The sequence below is a fragment of the Camarhynchus parvulus genome, chromosome 1 (genome assembly GCF_901933205.1).
Source record: "Camarhynchus parvulus chromosome 1, STF_HiC, whole genome shotgun sequence".
Taxonomy (NCBI): domain Eukaryota; kingdom Metazoa; phylum Chordata; class Aves; order Passeriformes; family Thraupidae; genus Camarhynchus; species Camarhynchus parvulus.
In genome coordinates, this window is record NC_044571.1 from 94,251,613 (window position 1) to 94,274,326 (window position 22,714).

Consider the following 22,714-nt stretch of genomic DNA (forward strand, 5'->3'; position numbering starts at 1 on the left):
CGCCCCGCAGCTCGTGCACGCCCCCCAGCTCGCGCACGCCTCCTGGCGGCTGCGCAAACTGAAGCCCCGCCCCCTCCGCCTTCCCGCCCTGCGCGCGCGCACCGTGCGTCGTCACACGCGTGCGACGGGGGGCGGGGGGAACGTGAGGGGCGGGTCACGTGGGCGGCGGCCGCGGGAGCGCCGTGCCGAGGGCGGGGGGGCGGCCGTTGTTCGTCTGTCCGCTCGTCCGTCCGACCAACCGCCGCAATGCAGAACGTCATCAACACGGTGAAGGGGAAGGCTCTGGAGGTGGCCGAGTATCTCACGCCCGTGCTCAAGGTGCCGTCCTGCGCGGGAGCCGGGATGGGGAGGAGGGACACCCATGGCCGCCCCTGCCTGCGGACGCACTTCCTTGCATGAGCCCCGGGAGGCGGCTGTCGGTGCCCTTGTCCGCCGGGCCCGAGGAGCAGCGTGGCTGCGGGTCTGGAAGGGCGCGGTGCTGGGCGGGCCGGCACAGCTATCGGCCCTCATCCCGCGCTGGGATGGGGAGAATCTCGGCTGGCTCTCACATCCCGCAGCGGGGGGAGCATCCATCTGGGAGGGGCGGGCCTCTCGAAGAACAGGTGTTGCTGCTCCTGCTTCTCAAGGAATGACTTAAATGTGTTGCCGTTTTCTGTAAAAGTCACGAAAGTTTTACGTGGTTGTGTGTCCAGGAATTGAAATTCGAGCGTACAGACAGGCTTGAGCCTGGTTTTAGGAATTGCGTTGCAATGGTTATTTTGGGTAAAGAGCAACTTTTTCAGCTGACATAAAAAAACCCAAATTAAAACAACAAAATTAGCCACACCTTTGTTGTGTGAGCAGGTTTTACATAGCCAGCTTATTCGTGTGTTAGAATTGCAGTATTAATATACAAATCTGTGTCCACCAAAGTAGCTGAGAATAGCAGAAATGTGCCATTGGGTCATTATAAAAGTAGGCAGCACATCTGTTATAGGTCCTGTCACTGCATATTTAGCTAGAAACAAATTATGGTTTTCTGCTGTTGTGAGACTACATCCCATTCTCTGACTCTTATTTGCAAACAATTTCTTATATAAACCCCAAATCTGTATACAAGTGGCAGCAGTTTTTTCATTACTGATTTTGATGCTTCTGCATGCTTTTGAAAAAAACACTTGTTTACGACAAGTATCTCTGCCTGTGGCTTTGTGGTTTGACCTTTTATGTGCTTTGCACCCTGCACCTTACTTCTCTGGGTAGATAGCAGGGGCAGTCAGTTATTAATTGAACTTGTCCCTCTGTGGTGTTTGGCATAGTCTTGCCTGGTCCTAGAGTTGCCCACCAATGTGAAATGTTATGGGTTGCAGTGAAGTTGTGCCGAGGGAAGGTGAAGTGAGTTGTTCAGTAGTACAGTTGTTGTTGCACAGCTGATGTAATAGTGGATGAATTCTTGTGTCCAGATGGATTACTGGGAAAAGGCAGGAGTAGAAGCTTCCAGAAATGGAAGGTGTTGATATCATGTGTATAAGTTCCCTTTACAAGGGGGAAATAATGCTCCAACTTGGTAATTTTTGAAAGAAACTAGACCTGTGTCTCTCACAATTGAAGAGTTTACTTACACAGAAAAATGAGGTATTTACCCTCAGGGAACAGAGGATGGATATTTTACATGTTTCCTTTCTGTAATTCCAGAGACACAAGTTTGTGCATGTTCCCTACTGCTTATGGTTCATTTTGAGGAGAACCCGTAAGTTGTCTCCACTGTGGTGTTGCTCAATGTGTTATTGAGGATTCTGAGTTTTATAGCGCTTGAAATTACTTTGGTTTCAGTCACCTAGCATATACTAATGTTTGTAGAGCTGCTGTTTTCCTTATCTTTGTCTTGTTCTTAAGCATTTCTTCCTTAGAATTGAGGTAGAAAGGCAGTAATCAGTACATATGAAACAGGTGTGCTCCTTTCATTTTCTGTAGCACAGGTGATAGCATACACTGGGTGAAGGAATGCAAATAACCAAGTTTAGCTGGGACTGCTTTTGTTCAATGTTTTCCGGCTGGTTGAATATGGTGAAGTTGTGGCTGGGAGCAAGACATATTCAGTTGATGCTTTTAGTCTAGATAGGGGGAAAAAATAGGTTCCTTAGAGCAAGAAGTCAGCTGTGCCATGGTTGAAATTGCATTCTCTGTCAAAAGCCGGTTTTGAATAGCTCTAATGCTGGGGAACAGTAGGATACCTTGGTACTTGAGCTTTTTCTGAAGAAACAAATTACCAGAAGTCAAAACATAATACACTTCGTCTAAATTTGAATATGACACAAGATGGGTTATCCTTAAGCTTCATAAATGTTGCCTTTAATGCTAAAGTACTTAATTTCTCTTACGCAGAATAAGTCTGGTGTCTGCTCACCATCTATTCATCTATTCTTGCATCAACAGAACTCCCTACAACAATATGCAAAAACGGAAGCTGTTTCCATGGGGTGCATGATAAAAGCACAGAAATGGGTATTAAAAGAGAGTATATTACTAAATCTTTGTATTTAACTTTTCCTACCCCAGAGAAAAGTTGGTTTGGTCCTTCATTCGTGACTTTACTTAACTGCAAAGCCTCATAGTGATGCGTTGCAATGCTGTTCAATGCCTACAACTCTGGAGTCCTTAACAGTCCAGATCACCAATTCCAACTGATTTTCTGTTTCTTACTGGCAAATGTACTACTGAGTGCCAGTCATCTTTTCTTCCTTGTTTCTATAATTGGCAGTAGCAAAAACAATTATTTTGTATAGGTGATAATTTTTCATAATACCTCATATTTTGCAACAAGTAATTTTGGGGAGCCTTACTTCCTTATATTCTAATGTAAGTTTCCTGTCAGTTGTGGCAGAGGTTGCCTCCACGCTGATTCTTGGATCTCTGGACAGAACTAATTGCAAAATGAGAGTAGAGAAGGTGTTTGTCTTTCCAGTAAAGTGGATTGTGTTGATTTGTCAGTAGTTCTCAAAATTTCTAAACTTTTCTCTTGCAGGAGTCCAAGTTCAAAGAAACTGGAGTAATCACACCTGAAGAAGTAAGTATATAGAAACTTAAATTTATTTTGAAAGTAATGATGCATTTTTTTAATGCAAAACGACCATGTTAAACAGATCATGTCTTTGCCAATTATTGCTTCTTGAAACAATTTCCATAAAGTGAAATTTCTAAGTAGCCTTTTTTACTCTACGGATTGAAGTAGATAAACATAATTTTTCCTGAGATCGCATTAGGCATCTGAATGTGAGATGCTTCTTTCCTCTATTATGCTGTGAAAAGATTGTAAATAAGCTGGGTCAACAGCTCCATTTGTCATGGGAGTTCAGGACTGAAGAGGGAATATATTGGTTTTTAAAATCTTTCTTCTGAGGAACTTGAAGGGGAGCTTTTATCTTTGGAACAGTCTTTGCTTACCTCTGTTTTTTCCAAGGCTCTGTGAAGATCATTTCGTATATTTCTCCACACTGTGTATCCAATGATTATTATTTTTCTCTCTTCTTCTCTATAGGCTGTTTTAGGCAGGTTGTATTTTGAATTGCTGCCAAGAAGTTGTATTTTTTAAGAACTCTAAAAGTTGCAAAGAGCAACAAACAGGATTTTTTCCTGGAACAGTAAGAACACTGTCTGTGTTGAGCTATTTTAATTTCTCCCTGACGCTTTTTCTCATATTGAAGTGCTATTGATCTGCAAATACTTTGTCTTTACAGAGTTCTAATAAAACAGTGTCAAGACTGTTAGGTAGAATGAAAGAAAAATGAAAAAATAAAAAATCGTAAAGATGAGGTGGAAAAAAAGCGGAACAAATGATGACTGATGCAGATAGATAATGTGGACAGAAGTATTTTTCCTAATATTGGTGCCTGTATTTTTCTACTGTGTTGCCCTGCAAGCAAACACCCATTCTCTTCCTCTGACACAGAAGTACCACACAGAAAAATAGGCTTAGCAACACGGTGTTTTGTTCTGATAACTGTATGTATGTATGTTTATAAATATTCATATATGTTAAACAATAATGCGTAGTCTTTATTGTATATAAGCTAGAATAACAGAGAAAGTCTCGACAAATGTTCTACCAATACTTAATCCCTTTGTGGTTTATGGGAGAGGAATTTGCAGTAGTATTTTAAGAAAAGGTACCTTCTATAGAACATAGCAAGAATCACACTGTATTACATTAAACAGTTTTCAGGCTTTAAACACCACTAGGAATGTGAATAGTCCATGTTCTCTGTGTCAAGTTAGATGCTGCTGGGATGAATAAATTGGATCCTTCAAAACAATAGTCAAGGGAACCAGTTATATAGGAAGATTAAATTTTTTGGTAAATTTAGATGAGGCTGAAGCATGGACCTGCTGATTGTCCCTTTGACAGTCTTTATATAGGAATGGTTACTGAATGAGTTTGGATTTCTCGAGTAATTTAAGCTGTATTTTAGTCTGAAGACACTAACTGGTGTATAGATTTTTGTGGGGTTCCTGTGGCTTGCCTCTGAGGATGAATAAATTAAGGCTAAAGATGACTCATTAATCAAACTCAACACCTACTCCCTTTTTTCACTTATCTGTGCACTTGATTTATTTTCAAAAAATTCTTGCCCGTCATGAGTTCTTACTAGTTAATACCTCCAAAAGATGACACCTGTTTTAATTGTGTGAATACAGGGAAATTGTTAAAATCATTCTCTTCAGGGCTAGAAATAAGATCTCCTAAAATTGATCTCCTTCCACTTTGCAGTACTGGATCAGATATGAGGTAGCATCAGCGCTTGAGAAATAGAAAGTGAAACCAACGAGACAATTTTTCTGCCTAAGGTGAAAAAATGTAGATGAAATTTCAAATGCTGTTTTAGGGCTATGTAAGTGTTAGACCCACAAACTACACTGATTTTTCATCTTTGGTAATATATCTCAACACTGCTGTCACAAACAGAGTTCCAATTCCTTGAACAGAGAATTTGAAATAATTCTGGAGTTTCATTTATGTTTACTATGTAAGAGATAATGAGTTTTAAAATTTCCGTGTCGTGTGTATTGGGAGAGTTTGCTGGGTTTTTTTTAAAGGATTCAGTTTTGCTAGAGGTTTCTGTTGAAAATAGATGAAAGGGAAGCACTTTTGCGGAGATTAAGCTTGTTAATCCGTGTGCAGAGTGCACTGTGGTGTTTTCTGCTGTGCTGATCCGCCTCCCTTTGGAGGACGCGGTGAGGAAATGGCCGTGACCTGCTGCAAGCCTGTTACGTCACACTGCAGCAGCTCCTGGGCAGCTGGGGAGGGTGGTTGTATAAACTGGCACTTCAAGACAAGAGAGCACCTGTAGCAATAGCTGTGCACCTCATATTCCAAAGGGACTGCTGCAAAGCCCACAAAAATCACTTGAGTGCAAGGTTGCCTTCCTCAATTTATGTTTACAAAGACAAGCCCAGAGGGCTAGGCTTTGCTGCATGAATTTTGAGTTTGTGCACAAGTCTAGCATGACATTGCTGGCAAGTTCAACGTGACAGTATCGCTTTGAAATAGTAATGCAATTTTATAAAAGGCTTCATCTTTGATACTAAGAACAAGCAGAGGGAATATTTTTAAAAACTATTTATTCAGAACAAAGTTACTGATAAGATTTTTAGTGTGCTAAGTAAGTGGTAATCTATTTTTAGTTTACATCGGCGATCAGCTATTATAGTGATGGTCATTATAGAAAATCTGTGCTATTTATTTCTTTGTTGCAGTTCTCTCACTGATTCAGTGGATTGATGGTCTCACTTTGCTTACTGCAAGATTGTTTTGAACAAGGAAAGAAACTTTTTTTTTACATTAAGCTCTTTTTTATCTTTGCAAAAGTTTGAATAGGGGCAAATAAAAATAATTTCTTTATTACAAAGTAAACAGTCTTACTAGGTCCAGATACTATTTTGGTTCTTACTAGACTGGCAGGTAGTATCACAGCTTTTGAAACACTGTATTTGCTTTGGTGCTTACTAAGCATTTCAGGTGAAGTTGATTTAATCTTTGCTTTTTCATGGGTAGCTGAGATACGGGGTTAAAATAAAGAATCATTCTGATTGAAACATTTGTTAATTATGCAGTTAATTGGTCAAAGGAATGTGGAACTGAAATACTAATGCTGAAAAAAAATTGAGATTGTTGCCTTTGGCCATATGTAACAGTAATATTTTTTCCTGCCTTAACAGTTTGTTGCAGCTGGAGACCACTTAGTTCACCACTGTCCTACTTGGCAATGGTAAGGAAAATTCAAAGAATTGTAGAAAGCTAGCATTCCTTACCTATGCTTTGGTGTGTTTCCATTGGATTTAGTAATACAGTTGTCAGAGCAGTAAGTGTACTTTTCCAGTAAGACTTTTATGATGGCTCTATAGAGCTTACTAGTTGCTGTAGAGCAGTAGTTGAGATGAGGATTTGCTTGGGGATTATTTGTTTGTTTTTCTAAGGTTTTAGGGGAAATAATCTGTTATATACTGTGAATGCTTTTAGTGCTTAGCTGCAGTAGCAGCATGTCTCTCTAGGTTTGTCTTGGTGATTGAAAAAGCAAAGGCCCTGTGCAACTGGAATTGCCAGGCAGTAGCTGTAAATGGTGTATTTTGACAAGCATTTGCTAATAAATGTATTCAAGTTAGCCCACAGCAGTTCACTTTGTGCAGTGTTTGCCCTTAGAAATGTCTTCTGTTTAGTGCACAGTAAGGGTGCAGATAAGGTGCTTCCTTATGTTTTACTGATGTCCTGCATTATGAAACTGCTCCTAAATGAGCATTGTTTGTGCAGTTGGTGTCATCAGAGTCTAGGCTCTGTACTGAGCCTCGAATTGCAGAAGGAAAAATTACCCCTTTGCCACCTCCTTCAGAGAAAACATGATGTTGAGTCTGGCAGCAGTTTGGAATGGGCTATTTAGAATGTTACTCTTATTTCAAACCAAAAACCACTAAAGGTGAAGGCAAATGCTTGAGTAATGTGAAATTAAGAGTAGTTAAGCACTAGTGACAATGGACAGATTTTGTATTTATAGATGTCTATTTCTTGCTTTTCTGAAGCTGCTTTCTTCAGATGTTTGCTACTTGGTTGATGCTGATCCTAGAAAATTGTACGTAGAATAGATTATTCTTTGCTTGGCCATCTCAAGGTGAAAGTTTTTGAGGCATAAAATGGTTTTGATCTCGGAACAGTTGGGGTGGCCAAGCTTTCTAACACCATACCAAATGTATGTAGGGAAGAGTAAAGTCATAACAAACCAATTCTGAGAATAGGTCATGACGATTAAATAAAATGTTCCTGACACAACGTGAAAATAGAAGGGTTCTTTTGTTTGCAGTTATCAAATTCTCAAATTGTACACTTCATTTTACAGGGCTTCAGGAGAAGAACTTAAAGTCAAAGCTTATCTGCCAACAGACAAACAGTTTCTGGTAACTAAAAATGGTAAGCCTGAAATTTAAATATAAGTGTTCTTAGAATTGACAGTATGGTTGACTGTGCTGTCAGCTCTACCAATTGTATTGATAGGGGAAGCAAATACCTCACACTTTGGATGCTCTGGCTTTGCAATATTGAAGAAGTTTTTCCTGCACTCCTTAGTGCTTTTTCTTAGACCACTTTATAGTAGAGCTTTATATGAGCCATAAAGCTTGCCTTGATGAAGTATAAATGAACTTTAAACATTATTAGCCTCTTTGTCTGTCTTTGCTTCAACTCATGTTTGGTGACTAAAATGAAGATATGTTTATTTTCCTCATTCCTTTGAAAACTCAGGCTATTAAAGAGTTCTCATAATATTTTTCATAGTGACACTGATACTTCTAATTCAAGTATGTAGTCAATGCCCTTGTCAATTAGAATCATATAAATACAATCTTGAATTAATTTTTTTCAGCTTCATAGTTGTGTTTATATAGTACATGTGGTGATGACTTTTTAATGCATAAGAAGGATAACATTTTGGCACAACTGTGGGGAAATCTTTTGGATTTTGTATGAAAATGTGGCAAAGCTATTTGATGAAGCATTAGCACTAAGAAAGCCTGAGGAAATTTTTGCCCGCAGAGGATTGTATTATATACTTCGATTTTCCTTGCTGGCTTTTGGAGTCTTGCAGTGCACTATCATGTGAAAATTACAAAGTAGCATTGGACATTCTCCTGACAGGGACCTCATGGTTTGATAGCCAGCTGATCTGCTTTGTTTCTTTTCCTGCCACTAGTGAGGTTCCTTGTTGCTCTGATCCTCTAGATCACATTCCAAAATAATGTGCTTCCTGCTGCTGGTGTCACACTGGCCTCCCACCGGAGTAAAAGTTGTGGGCTGTAGTTGAGACTGGGAACCATCCTACAAATCTCATTTTAGAAGTCTTTGGATTACTTCACTTTGACTTTCACACCTCTTTTTATCCCTTTCTGAAAGGTTAAAGAGCAGTTTTCAAATGCTGCACTTCATGCAGCAGATCTATTTTTCTCCATGTTAATAGAAAAGGAAGGAGGATTTTCTGCATAGTGCTTGTTTACACTATTGGAAAATGCCTGCTTTGCCTAGATCAGATATTCAGTCTTTGACTATTTTCTGAAAACGTTATCTAAATCTCTATTTAAATGGCTCTGTAATGCACATGACAGAAGTTATTCGTAATATTACATGAATTCTGACTTTCTAAACTTCTAGATGTTAAATTATAATTAGATGTACCTAATGTATTGCTTAAGTAGCTGCTGCAAACTTTTAGCACAATTCTATAGCCTAAATGAGTTTGGAAAACTCATGAAAATCCGGGCAAAGTTGTCCTTAGCTGTTTACCAGTATGAAGAAAACTTACAGGTTCTTTCCAGTTGTTAGCAAATGAGAAATTAATTCTATTTTAATCCTTAAGAGATTGGATGAAACTGCTCTAATACTTAATAGAAAGATGAACTTCTAAGGCTACAGCAATCATTGCATTTTACATTAAGTAAAATATGTGGGACAGCATATCAACATATTTTTGGAAGTTCATACTTTTGCATTTGAAATACAGCCTTAGGATTCCTTAAATGGGGATATATGAAAGATTGCCACATTTTAGAAGGCCTTGTAGGACAATATCATGCTCCAGTCTGGTTTTGTATAACAATGACTGACTGCATTCTTTTTGTTTTGTCATTTTTTGTAGTGCCGTGCTATAAAAGGTGTAAGCAGATGGAGTATTCAGACGAGCAGGAAGCAATTATAGAAGAAGATGATGGTGATGGGGGATGGGTAGACACTTTTCACAATGCAGGTATTCAAGGTCTTGCTGCAGGCTTTGCATTTGGCAATCTGATTTTCAGTTTCCACTCTTAGTAAAATCTTTTTTAAATACATGTCTAATACAGTATGTAGTCTAGAGGAAATAAAGTTACATTATCAGCTACCCACCTGATTGGTACACAGTGTTTCACTGTGTGGCTGTATATGCTTGAAACAGGCTCCTTTTCAGAGATGATGGCACTAAAGTTCTAGGAAATTATTTTAAAATATGGGCTGTGTAGTGACTCATTCCTTAGTAAGGAAATCCTGTGAAGATGATGTTAGTTTAAATTGTGGATGCTGTACTAAAAAGAAAGATGTTAAGTTCAGAGATGAGAGTGGGAGATGATCCTATTTTACAATAAGCCCTTAAATGAGCTTGTGTTTATAAAGAGGTCTAAAAAATACTGATTATGTGAATCTATCTCGTTGGCTTTTCTAGTACAGTTTCTTAAAAATACTTGTTTTTTTTCTAATTGGCAATTATATTAGTTTTAATCTGTTTCATGATGTGTTAATAAAATTCTGTCCTTCAATGATGTTTTCTCCACCATTTCCAAAAGTTCTCCTCTAAGTTTTTGCTTTCTTTGGTGTAAATTTTTTTGCTGTAATGTGGAGAAAGTTCTCTAAGTAGTTTGCCAGGGTGGGGAGATAAAGCATTGGAGATGATGCCTTTTTTTCTGTAGACATATATTTTTCATCACTGGCAATTCTTAAAGGTACCATAGTTCATAATTTAATGCCTCCACACCAAAGAAATAATTTGAAATAGCTTAGTCATGTCCTTGAATTAAGAGTGCAGTATCTATCCCTGCTGTGAATAGACTCCTTGCCAGGTTTTTCCTTTTAGAGTTGACTGGTTTGGGCACCATGCAGTACAGCACAGCTGTAACACCCTGGCTAAACCTTGCCAGGTCTCTAAATGCTGTCAAATGAGATAAAATCTGTTTCCACAGCTGAAAAGTTAATCAGATAAATATACTCTGTTAAAGCAGAATCTTGGCGTTATCCCAAAAGGTACTGTGTGAGAACTGTAGTAAGAATTAGAAGGCTTATTAGGGGGAGGATCTCAAGATTGGACCTCTTCCAATTAGGGATTGGATCTCTTCTATGATTTGGGGTGGTTTTATACCATCACTTCTCCTCAGCTAAAAGCATTGAGTGTTGTGCTACATTTTGCTTTGTCATTGCTTTCAGGAAGCTCAGAAATACTCATAAGTGCCTGCCTTTTTAATGAAGCTGAGTTTCATTGCTGTGATGTGAGTGCCTCTCCTGAATTCACTTTTGTGCAAAAATACCTTAAAATAGAAGTCCAAATTCACAGAGTTCTATCACAGATTTTTTAAGACGTGGCGCATCTGTGCTGTGGCGCTCTGTGTTACTGGTATGGTTTGCTTAGGGATGTCCAGTACCAAATGAACAGCCTCTCACGTATCAATGTTGTTGAGATGTGACTTGGAATGATGAGACACTGCGTTTGAAATCCTTGCAAACTCTTTCTATGCTGTTCTCTAACCAAGAACGAAGCTTTTTTTAACACAAACTTCCTGTTCAATTTACAGGTATAGTGGGTGCAACAGAGGCAGTTAAGGAGATTACACTAGACAGTAAGGTACTTGTTTCTAAATTTTTCTGATGCTTTATTACAGACCTGATGGTAATAGTGGTTTTACCAGTGTCAATCTAGTACTCCAGTACTCCCTGTGAAAGATTAAATTATATTTCATCATGAATTGTTTTGCAGATGTACATTGACCCTCAGAGCCTGTGATATTAGTCTAAGCATGTGCATCTCCTTATTGCTGTGTTTGTTGAAGCATTTGTCTTTTTGAAATGTCTTTAGCCAGTGTGCTCCTGTGCCAGGCTTCTACAAACTGAAAATGAACATAAACGTTCCAATGTCTTGAACATTTGTGTTCCAAGACATTAGTGTTTGGAAATCCAATGTAAAGAAATTTTTATGTGGAAAAGTAACGTGGGAATGTAAAGTATTTCTTTGTGGTCTTCAACTATAGCAGGCAGACTTTTAGCACATTGGTCCAGTTTGACAGATTTATGTCCTTCGGTTTAGAAGAACCTTACTTGTTTAAATGTATACATGTTATGAAGTCCTCAGTTTCTGCATGTTTCCAGAAAGTCACTTCAGCAGGAAACAAACCTGAAATTTAAGTCCTCAGGGAGTACTTGAAATGCAAAGGTATTGGCTATCATGTTTAAGAAACATGAAGAAAGTCACAGAGACACAAAATGCTTTTAAAGATGAACTTGTATGGGGAGTTCTGTCTGTGTGCTGTGAGCATCCAAGAAGCTTTGGATTCTAAAAATTAGGGGGAAAAAATGGGCAGCCCTATGTTACTGCATGATTATAAACAGCTCAAAATGCTATCGATTTGATGAGCAGTGAAGTGCAGATATTCCAAATTACTTTGCTGAATATAGTAAAAATACTGCTTTTTTACAAGTCAGTAACATGAGCGTGGAAGCAATACTCAAGGAATAACTAAAGTTGATCATTTGTTCTGCAAAACACAATACTTGCAGAATGTTACTTTGATTTATAACTCCTGTTTTGTGTTTTGCATTGGATTTTATTTCTGTTGTGTGTAGAAAAACTTGCTTGCTTGCAGGGCCAATCCAGGAGGACAGCTCTTTCATGCTGATGTTCTGTTTGACAATGCACTTTGTCACTTAGTTTTATATTGGTTTTGGTGGTTTGGATATTTTAAATGAAAAATCAGCTACCTCATGCTCAGAATTAGAGGAGCTTCTAACTGTAGTAGTTATTAGGAGTATTCTCCTAAAATCTTTATGAAATCTCTGTAAATTAAAACCTTTACTTTCTGAATTTCTTTGGAGTCGTCTGTCCATTGGATTCTATGCTATGCAAGGCCCAAAAGTTACCTGTGGGCTTGTGCTGTATTTGTTTCTGTTAGACTGTAATTCTTGCATTGCAGAATTATATAAAAATGTGATACCTTTTGTGATTCTTGTGTTTTCAAAAAATTATGGACAGGGCTCACAGTCTGGGAAACTAGGTGACTGTAGGAGTGACGGGGGGTCAGCATGGTCAGGATGGACGGAGACGAGGGATCTCTGAAGCCAGGTCGTGGAACTTGCGGTTTATTCCAAAGGGCACGGATGCAGGGCCCTGCTGGGAGCTGCCAGCTGCAGCTCCCAGCAGGCCCGAGAGAAGAGGGGGGTCAGAGAGGATGAGAGAGTAAGAGCGTAAAAGCATAAGAGAGTAAAAGGGGTAAGAGCTAAGAGGCAAGAGTGAGAGTATGGAAAGAAAGTAAGTAAGTAAGAGCTAAGACAGCAAAGTTCCTGTTACAATACAATAAATCATCTTCTGTGTTGAATATTCTGCTTCTCACTAACCAATCTAGTACAAGATACAAATCCTATAGCATTTCCATACAGCCTATAAGAATCACTACATTACCATACTGTGCTACATTTTAAACCCTAAAAACTACTCTTTGGACCCCTTCTGCCAAGCTGGCAGGGTCTGCTCTGACCCTTGGACCTGCCTGCAAGCAGAGGGTATTGTTTCATTAAAAGGGGATTACCTTCAGCCTGCCACATCGTTTTCCCATTGTTCAGTAACTAAGGGATCTCAAAGCTTGCTTTCATTTCAATCTCACTTATAGTTTCCATTTTCTCAAAGTCTTTTGCCAGGCAATCATATTTATAAGGCTTTCCTGTTTGATCCTCCCTAGCAGGTGACACTTTTAGTCATATAATAGAGTTTATGTAGTCCCACAAAGAGGAGGGGGTTGGACTCGATCATCCTTATGGGTCCCTTCCTTGAGATATTTTATGATAACTGCTGCACAGTTGGCTGTGGGTTAGAATTTAAAATATCTTAATCTACGTGTTTAGTCTTAGCTGTTTAGTTACTGCCTTTCATTTGAGATAGGTGGATCTCTTGATTGTTTAACACCATGGTCACTTTTCTTTGTTTAGGAATTAAATAATTCCAAATTGCAAAGTCAAAGGAAAACTTTTTAAATGGATTTTTGATATCATAATAGGACTTTGAAACAAGAATGAGTTATTAAGCAAATATTTGAGTTCAGTGTAGTCCTCTTTAATATTTCAGAAATTATCTTTCTGGCTCACTCAATGTGTTGACTGGACTTAACACCTTCAATTTTTTGGGGCTGTTAGGCTATGTAGATGCAACAGTCATTAAAGCAGTATTTTCAATTTAACTTCTAAAGGATAATATAAAAATACCAGAGTGTTCAGCATCTTGTGAAGATGATGATGAGGAAGATGAAGGAGAAGCTGCAGACATGGAAGGTATTTCTTTAACTTGGGTGGGACATGTTTTATTTCAGGTCTTTAACTAAAGCAGTACACTCTAAAACACCACTCATTCTTTGCAAGGAATTCATGCTGAAAAATTTCAGTAGGCCTGTGCTCTTTAGTGTCCTTTGTATGGTTTTATGGATGCATGTTTACTCTAACTTGTGTGCCAAAAACCTGACTGAATGTTAGTGACTGGAAAATTGTGTAGCAGAACAGATCTAAGAAAGTATAAATTAGGGATTTAGCACAGCTTCCTTCCAGCTTCGTACCTACACTTAAACTCAATCTGCCTATATAAAATCACTGAAATATAGCTCCACCTACTTACTGTAGTCTTGGTCAAATTTGTGTTTAAAAAGGGATAGTCTGGTTTGGGGATTGGGAAGGTGACCTGAATAAAACTTCTTTAGATACATGTAGATTTTTTTAAAGTAGTTGTTTATGAATGACAAATATAATGACTGGCTACAAGCTGAACACAGAATTTTATGGGTCTTCTTTTCAGAGTATGAAGAAAGTGGGCTATTGGAGACAGATGATGTGAGTGAACAGTTCTCTATCTTGCCTGTTACAATATAAGCACAAGCGAAATAAAAATAATGATAAATGGGTGAAATAACAAGATTATGAGTAATAGGGTTACTGAGCTTGGATTCCTATGGATTTGTCTCCTGCCAATCTACTGCACTAACTTGAACCCTTGGGTCCTCAAAGATTTTTCCCACGGAAATATTCCTTGGTTTTGCTAATCCTTTTTGCTCTGTTTGTACACACAGAGCTGTATTCACAAGAAGTTAAAAAATGCAATTGTGGTTCTTGGGGCTTACACAGGGAGGATGAGTGGCCTGTAGGTTCACTAGATTACACCAATCCATCAGACTTTTATAGAGAAAACAGAAGGCCTCATTATTTGTGGTACTATGCTAAGGTCTTCATGAACCTGCACAAACTGAGACCTTTGCATTCTGAATTTCATAGGAATTGTCTGTTGTTTATGAAAGAAGGTAAGGGAGTGTAACAGCATAGCTGCCTACTTCCTTACAAAATCAGACCTTTTTTGAAAAGTAAAAAAAAAAATCCCCAAAAATAAAACAAAAATACTTTTTGGGGGAGAAACTGATGCTCCTAATTTAGAAATAAAAACAAACCATAAGTTGGGTTTTTTTTGTGCCCACTTAAGAACATTATTAAAAGTTTTACAGTTTTACATAACTACTTAGGATGGGAAAGGAGGGAACTCAAGCAAGATTATTCTAATCTTGTTATTTTTACCTTGAACCAGGCAACGCTTGACACACGACAGATTGTAGACGCTAACAAAACTAAAGTTGATGTTGGAGGGGAAGATGCTATTCTACAGACTAGAACCTATGACCTCTACATCACTTATGACAAATATTACCAAACTCCAAGGCTCTGGTTATTTGGATATGATGAGGTATATCTATTTTGGGGTTTTTCCTACTTCTGTGAAATTAGGCTCACTGTATCAAGTAGACTATTTTGTTGCTTATTTACAATAGAAATGTAAAGGAAAAAATGGTGAGAAAACCGTTAAGCAGCATAGGCTTGTAGGCAGGACTTTTATTTTACTTGGAATAAGTTGGAACGATTCACTGAAAACTGCACTTGATAACTGAACACATTTTGAAGGAAACCACTGGTGTTTTTGCACTGTAGAAGCAGGTATGTCTTTTCATCTCCTTCAGAAAGGAAGGAATATATAAATAGTTCTTCCCTTTAATCACTACGTTTCTTGAGTTAAAGTTGGGTAGGGCCCACTGCTCAAATACCCAGATGGGAACCTAGTCGGTTTTTAAATACGTTGACTACACCACTCAAAGGAAAATCTGTGCAGTACTATTTTTATAACATATGGATTTTAACACAGTTCTTTCACTGTACCTTCAGAACGTTTATATTTTAGATGCCTGTAATTTTTGGAGCATCATCTGTTACTGATGTTAGAAAGGAGCAAGATTCTTTGTTAGTAACACTTTTTTTTCTCGTGTTCCTTGTTCCTCTCTAGCAGCGGCAGCCTCTAACAGTAGAGCATATGTATGAAGATATTAGTCAAGATCACGTCAAAAAAACAGTGACCATTGAAAACCATCCTCATCTTCCTCCACCTCCCATGTGTTCAGTTCATCCATGCAGGTAAGTCTTTTTTTCTGGTCTGATACAGCCTGCAGATACAAGGCACTTCACTGCTTTAGTTAAGGGTTTTTTTCAGGTCTTCTAGACATATGTCTACAATTGGCTACTGTAGTGGTCTGTTAGCTTCTGAGGCAGTATGAAAGGAAGTGACCAGCAGTTATCTGAGTTCATTCCAGTGCTCACTGCAGCGTGTTCTGCAGTTAGCACTGTCTTCACTGATCAACCTGCTTTTTTAACTCATCTTCTCTATGTACTCCAGGAGGTGGCAGACTACCAAAATTCCATTAAATAAAGTTTTATACTTTTGTCTACTTTTTGGGGAGAATAGCAGTACAGTGTATACTTTTGACAGATGAAAAGGCTATTTGAACATTAAATAGCAGTTTCTTGTTTTATGCTAACTACCTCCTGCTCCCCTTTAAATTTTGCACTCATTAGTAGAGAGATTGTGCTTGTTGCACCGAAGTATTTGTTGAACACAACTGCAAAACACAGTTGTTTTTTTTGGGTATTTAATGTACCATTTTCCATGTTTCTCACCTAAGAAATAGGCAGCCTGTAGTTTGAGTCTTTGAAAGGTGCATCTTGTCTTAGATGTAGGCCCTAACATCCTTTTAGGTGTCTTAGTGATACAGAGCCAGTATCTGAAACAGTGTAATTCTTCTTGACAGTATGAAGTTCCTGGAGGTACAAATCTGGGCTTTTACCTTTAAGAAAATCCTTGTATGATTGCATATGTTTAAAAGAAAAACATATAGAGTTTGGATTGCCAGTTTAAGTTTAATTTCCTTTGACTTAAACACTTGGGCTATCCATGTAACTAGCTGAGTGTCAAATAATCAACTTGTTGACCAGCTTGTGGTCATTTCCACAGACTCAAAGCATTCTTTGAACTCTGAGCTTCTGGCTTAGCATTTATTTGTTCATTAGTCTTTAGAGAAGAGAGCAAGGGAACTTTGCAACAAGTATTTTATGGCTAATTTTGGTCTTATTCATGTGCTTTGTAAATCTGTATATCATGTTTCTTGCAGTTCACAGTTCATTAGCTGCTGCTTTTTAAAAGTGTTTGCTTTTGCCAAGCAGTCTACATACATATGGACAGTATTGAGCAGAGAAGCCGTTGTACTGGGAAGTAATTTTTTTCCCTCTAGTGGTCTAGTTGAAAATTTTGGAGTAGTAAAATTTATTCTTGGTCTTTAAATCATCAGGTTTAAGTCTGCATTAACATGAAAATGTCAGCCTGGGTGCTCAAGAGTAATACAAGAAGCAGAACTGGAAGAACTGCAAAGTGAAGGATAAAGAATAGAGCGTAAAACAACATAAGGCCTCTGTTAATCTCTGGGACCACCACATGTTGAATGCTGGAGTACAGCTCTGGTCATCTGTTCTGTAGTCTATGAGGTGAAAGAAGACTAAAAACTGGGAAAAATGTGGAGATTTGTGTGCGATAACTGAAGTTATAAAGGTCTTTCCCATAAGAAAGGATTGAATAATCTCTGCCCCTTAATATTTGAAAAAAGCTGAGCAGGGAGTTATGATATCGGTGACCTTCACTATGAATGACACAGGAGGCGAAGTAATAGGATTTATGTTTTCTTCCAATAGTGAAACTGGTGGCATTGAATGCTACTCTGCTGGCATTTTCAAAGCTAGAAAGGGTTAATTTCTGCACGCACCACCTAACTAAACTAAGTACTTATTTAAGCAATAGTATGTTAATGAAATAAAAATTTGTCAAAGTTTAAAGTGTAGTTACTAGAAGGGTTCAGAATAAGAAAGTCCCCGGGTAATTTCCAGCAGTATGCTAGAAATGCAGTTCTAGTAGTGCTTTGGACAGAGCATTTATGAGATGCTTGTTCCAGCCTCTTTATTGAGCATGTACTATAAAATAGGAAGGAGAACCAGGTAGATCTTTGGTTTGAATCCTGTAAGGTGTTATGATTTGTACCTTGCATGAACAAACCAGTCATAATCTCAACCTGTCAGTGACTTAGACTGTCTTACTGTTTGCTGTCCAAAGGATTTTGGACAAAAAATGGATGTATCTTTTTTGTGCAACTAGTGTTTTTGATGGAGTGTCAAGTGGGAGGAATGTAGGAGGTCTTAACAGACTGACTGGGAAGATGATTAATAGGAGAAAAGGAAGAAAAAAATCCTGAAGCCAAAATTTAATTTACTTTGTGTTTGCTGGAAGCCTTGCTAGTAAATTGGTTGGGAAGAAGCTCCTGTTGATGTGTATTTGAAGGGCACTCTAAGAACAGACAAAGATGCAGAGATATTTCAGCATGATAGCCCTCACTGACTAGGTAGAACTGTGGGGTTTATACTGGGCTGTGGCTGCAATTTTATCTGCTTAATTTTAGTTACTGCTCTGCAGAGGTGTTAGCAGTGCGCTGCTAATCTCTGCATTTGGGTTGAGTCTCTTCACAGGTGAGAGCACTGTGGTCATGTTTTTACTTCCTCTGCAGCCAGTGAAGTGCCAGTTCCTTTGTTATGTAATCTACACTTATGCTTGAAGGAATGGTTTACATCATGAGACTTGTTTTAGTTTTAAGCATGAAGGAGATGGTGGATAGTGAGGTGAAACAGCTCTGTTGCTAGTCTTAAAATGGAGGAAACTGTAGCCCTTCTCAAAGAGTGTTGTCATGGATCTGCAACTGCTTAACGCTGGAAAGAGTTTAAAAGGTAGTGTTGAGGCTGTGAAGAAAGAGGCTAACAGCATATCCAAAATGGAGGTTTTAAGAATGTTTTCTTACTTTCCAAGTAAGCTATTCTGTTTTTTTCAAATTGGTAAGGCTAACAGCTGAGAAGGTCTGGGCTTCTGGATAAAAACCAACAGCCAAACTTGTTGCTTTGTTTTCAATTCAGCTAGGAGCTATGACTGTTTAGTTATGTCTGCTGCTGTTGCTTCCCATAATGTTATAGAAATTGTGTAATGTAGGATATTTGTATGATTCCAAACATTTTTATTGCAATGTGCATATCCTGGTGTCAGAGAAAGGAAAGAAACAGCAGTCGGATGCCACTGTCAGCTGCTTGAGATAACTTCTATTTTGAGTAGTTAGTGAAAATTGTTCATCTTACAGCCCTTCTGTAAGTTGTAGTTCTTTTCAGCATTTTTATGGTACTGGGAAGAACATAGTCAACTTCCTCATTAATTGCTGTAAACTGCTTTAATCACGATTCTCATCTTTTTCTTTGTGTGCTATGAAGGGACTGTCAAACAGGTTAACTACTAAACACATTTACAGTTAAATCATAATTTCTTGCACTGATTCCAAGGACTTGTTTGTCTCCATTTCAGAATAGTGATAGGCTTCTGAACTCTTTTTGCTTCTAATGTGCTCTAAATATCTGCAGGGAAAGATTTCTAGATGGCACGGTATTTTAGCTTACATTTCTTCAAAAGTTATTTATTTCCTTTGTGTAGTGTATTTATATATTTTATGCTCATTCCTCCAAGTTTTCTTACAGAAGGAGCTGAAAACATGGAACAAACTTTATGAAGTTTATAAAGCACCTGCAAAGCTTTTCATGAGTAACTGTATGACAGCGAGAATGACCATTACTCTGTGGCCATTATAGAATTAGAGGCACCAGAATAGTTCTTAGAAAACAAAAAAGAACTAATGTCATTAAGATGTATGAAGTTGGGTCAGAATGCTGTTGAGGACTTCTGATGGCTGCATGGTGACCTGTATTCTGTGCCAGTAAAAAAACCAGTCCACAGTTATGCATAAGGTCAAAACTTAAGTTTTGGCAGTGGCTAGCTTCCTACAGAGAAGCAGCTGGCCTTGGCACCTGAAATGGCATGTGTTCCGCAGGGCATCATGGGGATCCAGAATTGGAATCAGCTCTGAGGGTTAGTTGACTTGCAAAGACCAACAGTAAATGACAAATGCTGACCTTTAATATTTCCCCAGACTTGCATGTTCCTGTTTACAGTTTGTCTTGGTAACTTTGCAACAGCTTCCTTCCTTGTTTGCAGCTACTGGCAGCATGATGACTTTGGAGGCAATTACTAAATGCCAGTTGCTGGTCAGCTATTTAGATTGACATACTGGTATCAAGACATGGTCAGAAAGTTATGCAAACTCTGCTTCCCACTCATCCTTCTTTTCAGCTGGCACTTTGGTTGTTTTGGGATGGGTATTTTAAACTACTGCTGCTCACTTACCTGCAGTGCTGTGTAGATGGACGCCCACAGCCGTGTATTATGTCACTGGTGAAGATTACCTGCAGAATCCTCCATTTAAAACAAGGTTGAAGTATACATAAAAGTAAGATTAATTCTACAACCTGGGAGTTTGTGTTAAAGGTACATAAATAAAACATAATTTAACATACAGTAGTTCTCCCCTCTGATTTGATATGTTCTTCATCCCTTAGTTTACGGGATACAAGAACTGCTTTGAAAACAAGAACATTACTTCCAAATTGTAGCTGGTCATTAAAAGTTTTGAAGTCTTTATCATTAAGGATATTCCAAACTATAGCAGACAAGTTTTAGCACTCAACACTGAGTGATCTGTTCTAGTTGACTGCTTATTGAGCAAGGAGGGCTTTAGACTAGATGATGACCAGTCTCTTCCAGCCCTGGCTATTCTGTGATTTTGTGTTGCATTCCCAGGATTGGCTTTTTGCACAAATACCGTGTGGTTGATAGCAGGTCTGGGATGTCGCTGATAAGAATGTAAAAACTCAGTGAGCTGAGAAGTGTTTATCCTTCCCTGTAGTGCTTTACAATAATACAATTACAAGAAGAAACTAGCTTAGAAACTGTTGATTTGCTATAGAACCCAAGTTACCACCAGAGAAAGTTTCCATACCCTAAACCATTCCTAGAGCAATAGTTCTGAATTTATGCAGGGTTGATTTAATCTGCCTTTCCTGGGAAACTATTAATTGTTTTAGTGTTTTAAACCTCTTCAAATTTTACAAGTTTGAGTGCAGCAGAGACAGCTAAAAATGATACAGCAGTTTCTAGATATCATCTTCAGGGGTATCTAGGACTTCTGGTGGCTGGCTGCTTGTCAGTATTACCTTCTAGGGACTTAGCTGGGGACTTTATTGGCATTAAATGCTATTGGCATTTAGCGATTAAAAGTTATACTGGTGTCAAGCGGTATACATTCACTCTAGTGGCACTCTACATTAAAGCATACATTTGACATAGGGCATTGAATCTACATTTTAGCATACTTCATTCTTGGCTTTCTGTGGGAATGTAAGGAGCTGTTAAATAATGTTACATTCATCATTTAATGTTAATTTTCAGTTACTGTTGCTATTTTACTTTCTCGGTAAACTGAAAATTTCATCTTGCTGCTTCTGAACCTAATGGTCCAAAATTGTCTAATTTGCACAAAACCTATTCATCCTGATGAAGAGGGGGTTGCCTCTTCCTTAAAATGTTTTGTTTCTGATCTGTTTTTCAGGCATGCAGAAGTCATGAAGAAAATAATCGAGACTGTTGCAGAAGGTGGGGGAGAACTTGGAGTTCACATGTATCCTTTTTCATTATTACACAGATTCTTGGACACTTCTTGCAGTGTAAGATCTGTTACCTCAAGGGTCATAAGCTGAAGCACAATTATGTGTGAAAGCAGTGAATAGCAGCTTGGGGTAACATTTGCTGGAGTTCTGGCATCAGCTCCGTTGTGCTAACAGACTCCATTAAGTTTTTGGGGGAACATGAGGTGGTGTATGGCAGGAGCAGTGGGGAAGGCAGGCAGGTTTGAAGGGACAGGATTGAGCCCTTGTTTGTAAGGGTGTGAAGGAGGTAGCTATGAGCATCCAATGGAAGATGCCAGTATAGGAGTGTGAGACTGGAGGTTCACATACCCCATCCAGAGTGTAATCACTGCTTAGCAGAGCAGCTTTTGTATTGGATTTTAATCTGAAACTAATTTCTCAAAGATGTAGAAGTCCCACTATTCTCTATTGTGCATGTGAGCAATATCTTGGTAAAACAACATTGCTGACAAAAAGCAATGAAAATCACTTAAACCACTCTGAACATCAATATCAAATGCCTCACAAAATTTTCTTTCAGGAAGCTGAGTGATCTTAGTTATACTTTGTAGTAATCAATAGTATACTTCCTGACTAGAGCAACCTCCATGATAAAAGCAAATATGTCCTTTCAAAATAGTGTTCTTTGCTGCTGTAGGGCAAATAAGCAGGAATTACTGAGCAGCTAAAGGTCTTGAATCAGTAAAATTCTCATTTACTGTATGAGTTGAGACTTGCTCAATTTGTGCAACAAGCAGCTGGAACTGAACTGGAAAATAACTTGTCTGTCACGATTCAAGTCACCTAGTCCTCAGTAGTTGCAGGTGGCTTTTTGTTGTTGTTGTTGTTTTTCTTTTTTTTTAATCACTTAACAAATTGGTGCATTTTTAGCATTTCTTTATTCATTTTCATACATCTTCTGTTTGTGAAGAAATGGTCTGTGAGACTATTATGTCAAAACAGTTGGGTTTACTTACATCCAGTACCAATGTAACTTAATAGTCAATTGAAAGTAGTGATTTCTATTAAATTTTTAGTTTTCTATCTGCCTCTTTCCCACATGGACAGAGACTTTAGATTGTAATTATTCAATATACTCCAGACTGCAAATTCAGGCCCAGCATGCGTTTGAAAGTGACATATACAAGGGAACTCTTCTCTGCAAAGAATGTGACTTCTGCTTTGTTTTGCTGGATTTCTAGCTATTGTACATTTTCCTTAATAAGAAACTCAGGTACCTTCTTATTTTCTTGAAATTTGTACAGGCTGTCATTCCAACGATAGAATACGACTACACAAGGCACTTTACGATGTAACTAAAATAAGAGATGTGTTCCTCTAATTATCAAATCTTTTTTTAAATGACCCATCTATGTCACTTATACAACATTATACACAATTTCTGTAACTAATCTTTTATCAACTTGATGCATTAAAATAAAATGTTCCATTACCAGCCTTTTT

The 22,714-nt window shown here is 38.3% G+C and overlaps 1 protein-coding gene across 1 annotated transcript; it reads left to right on the forward strand.

Annotated features, from left to right (window-relative positions):
* The first annotated feature begins 152 nt into the window (after nt 1-152).
* ATG3 (autophagy related 3) lies at nt 153-22,706 on the forward strand. Its single transcript, XM_030970211.1, has 12 exons — nt 153-318; nt 3,005-3,046; nt 6,196-6,245; nt 7,365-7,435; nt 9,153-9,260; nt 10,831-10,880; nt 13,489-13,570; nt 14,085-14,119; nt 14,862-15,017; nt 15,609-15,736; nt 21,175-21,243; nt 22,485-22,706. Exons 1-12 carry the CDS (start codon nt 247-249, stop codon nt 22,564-22,566), a joined length of 945 nt encoding a protein of 314 aa, XP_030826071.1. The 5' UTR covers nt 153-246; the 3' UTR covers nt 22,567-22,706.
* The last annotated feature ends 8 nt before the right edge of the window (nt 22,707-22,714 follow it).

Bases quoted from the DNA above. Each gene is read 5' to 3' on its own strand.
- ATG3 (XM_030970211.1), top strand. From the start codon at position 247: ATGCAGAACGTCATCAACACGGTGAAGGGGAAGGCTCTGGAGGTGGCC. The intron at 3,047-6,195 runs GTAAGTATATAG...CTGCCTTAACAG, and splicing joins GAGTAATCACACCTGAAGAA to TTTGTTGCAGCTGGAGACCA. The intron at 21,244-22,484 runs GTATCCTTTTTC...TAAGAAACTCAG, and splicing joins GGAGAACTTGGAGTTCACAT to GTACCTTCTTATTTTCTTGA.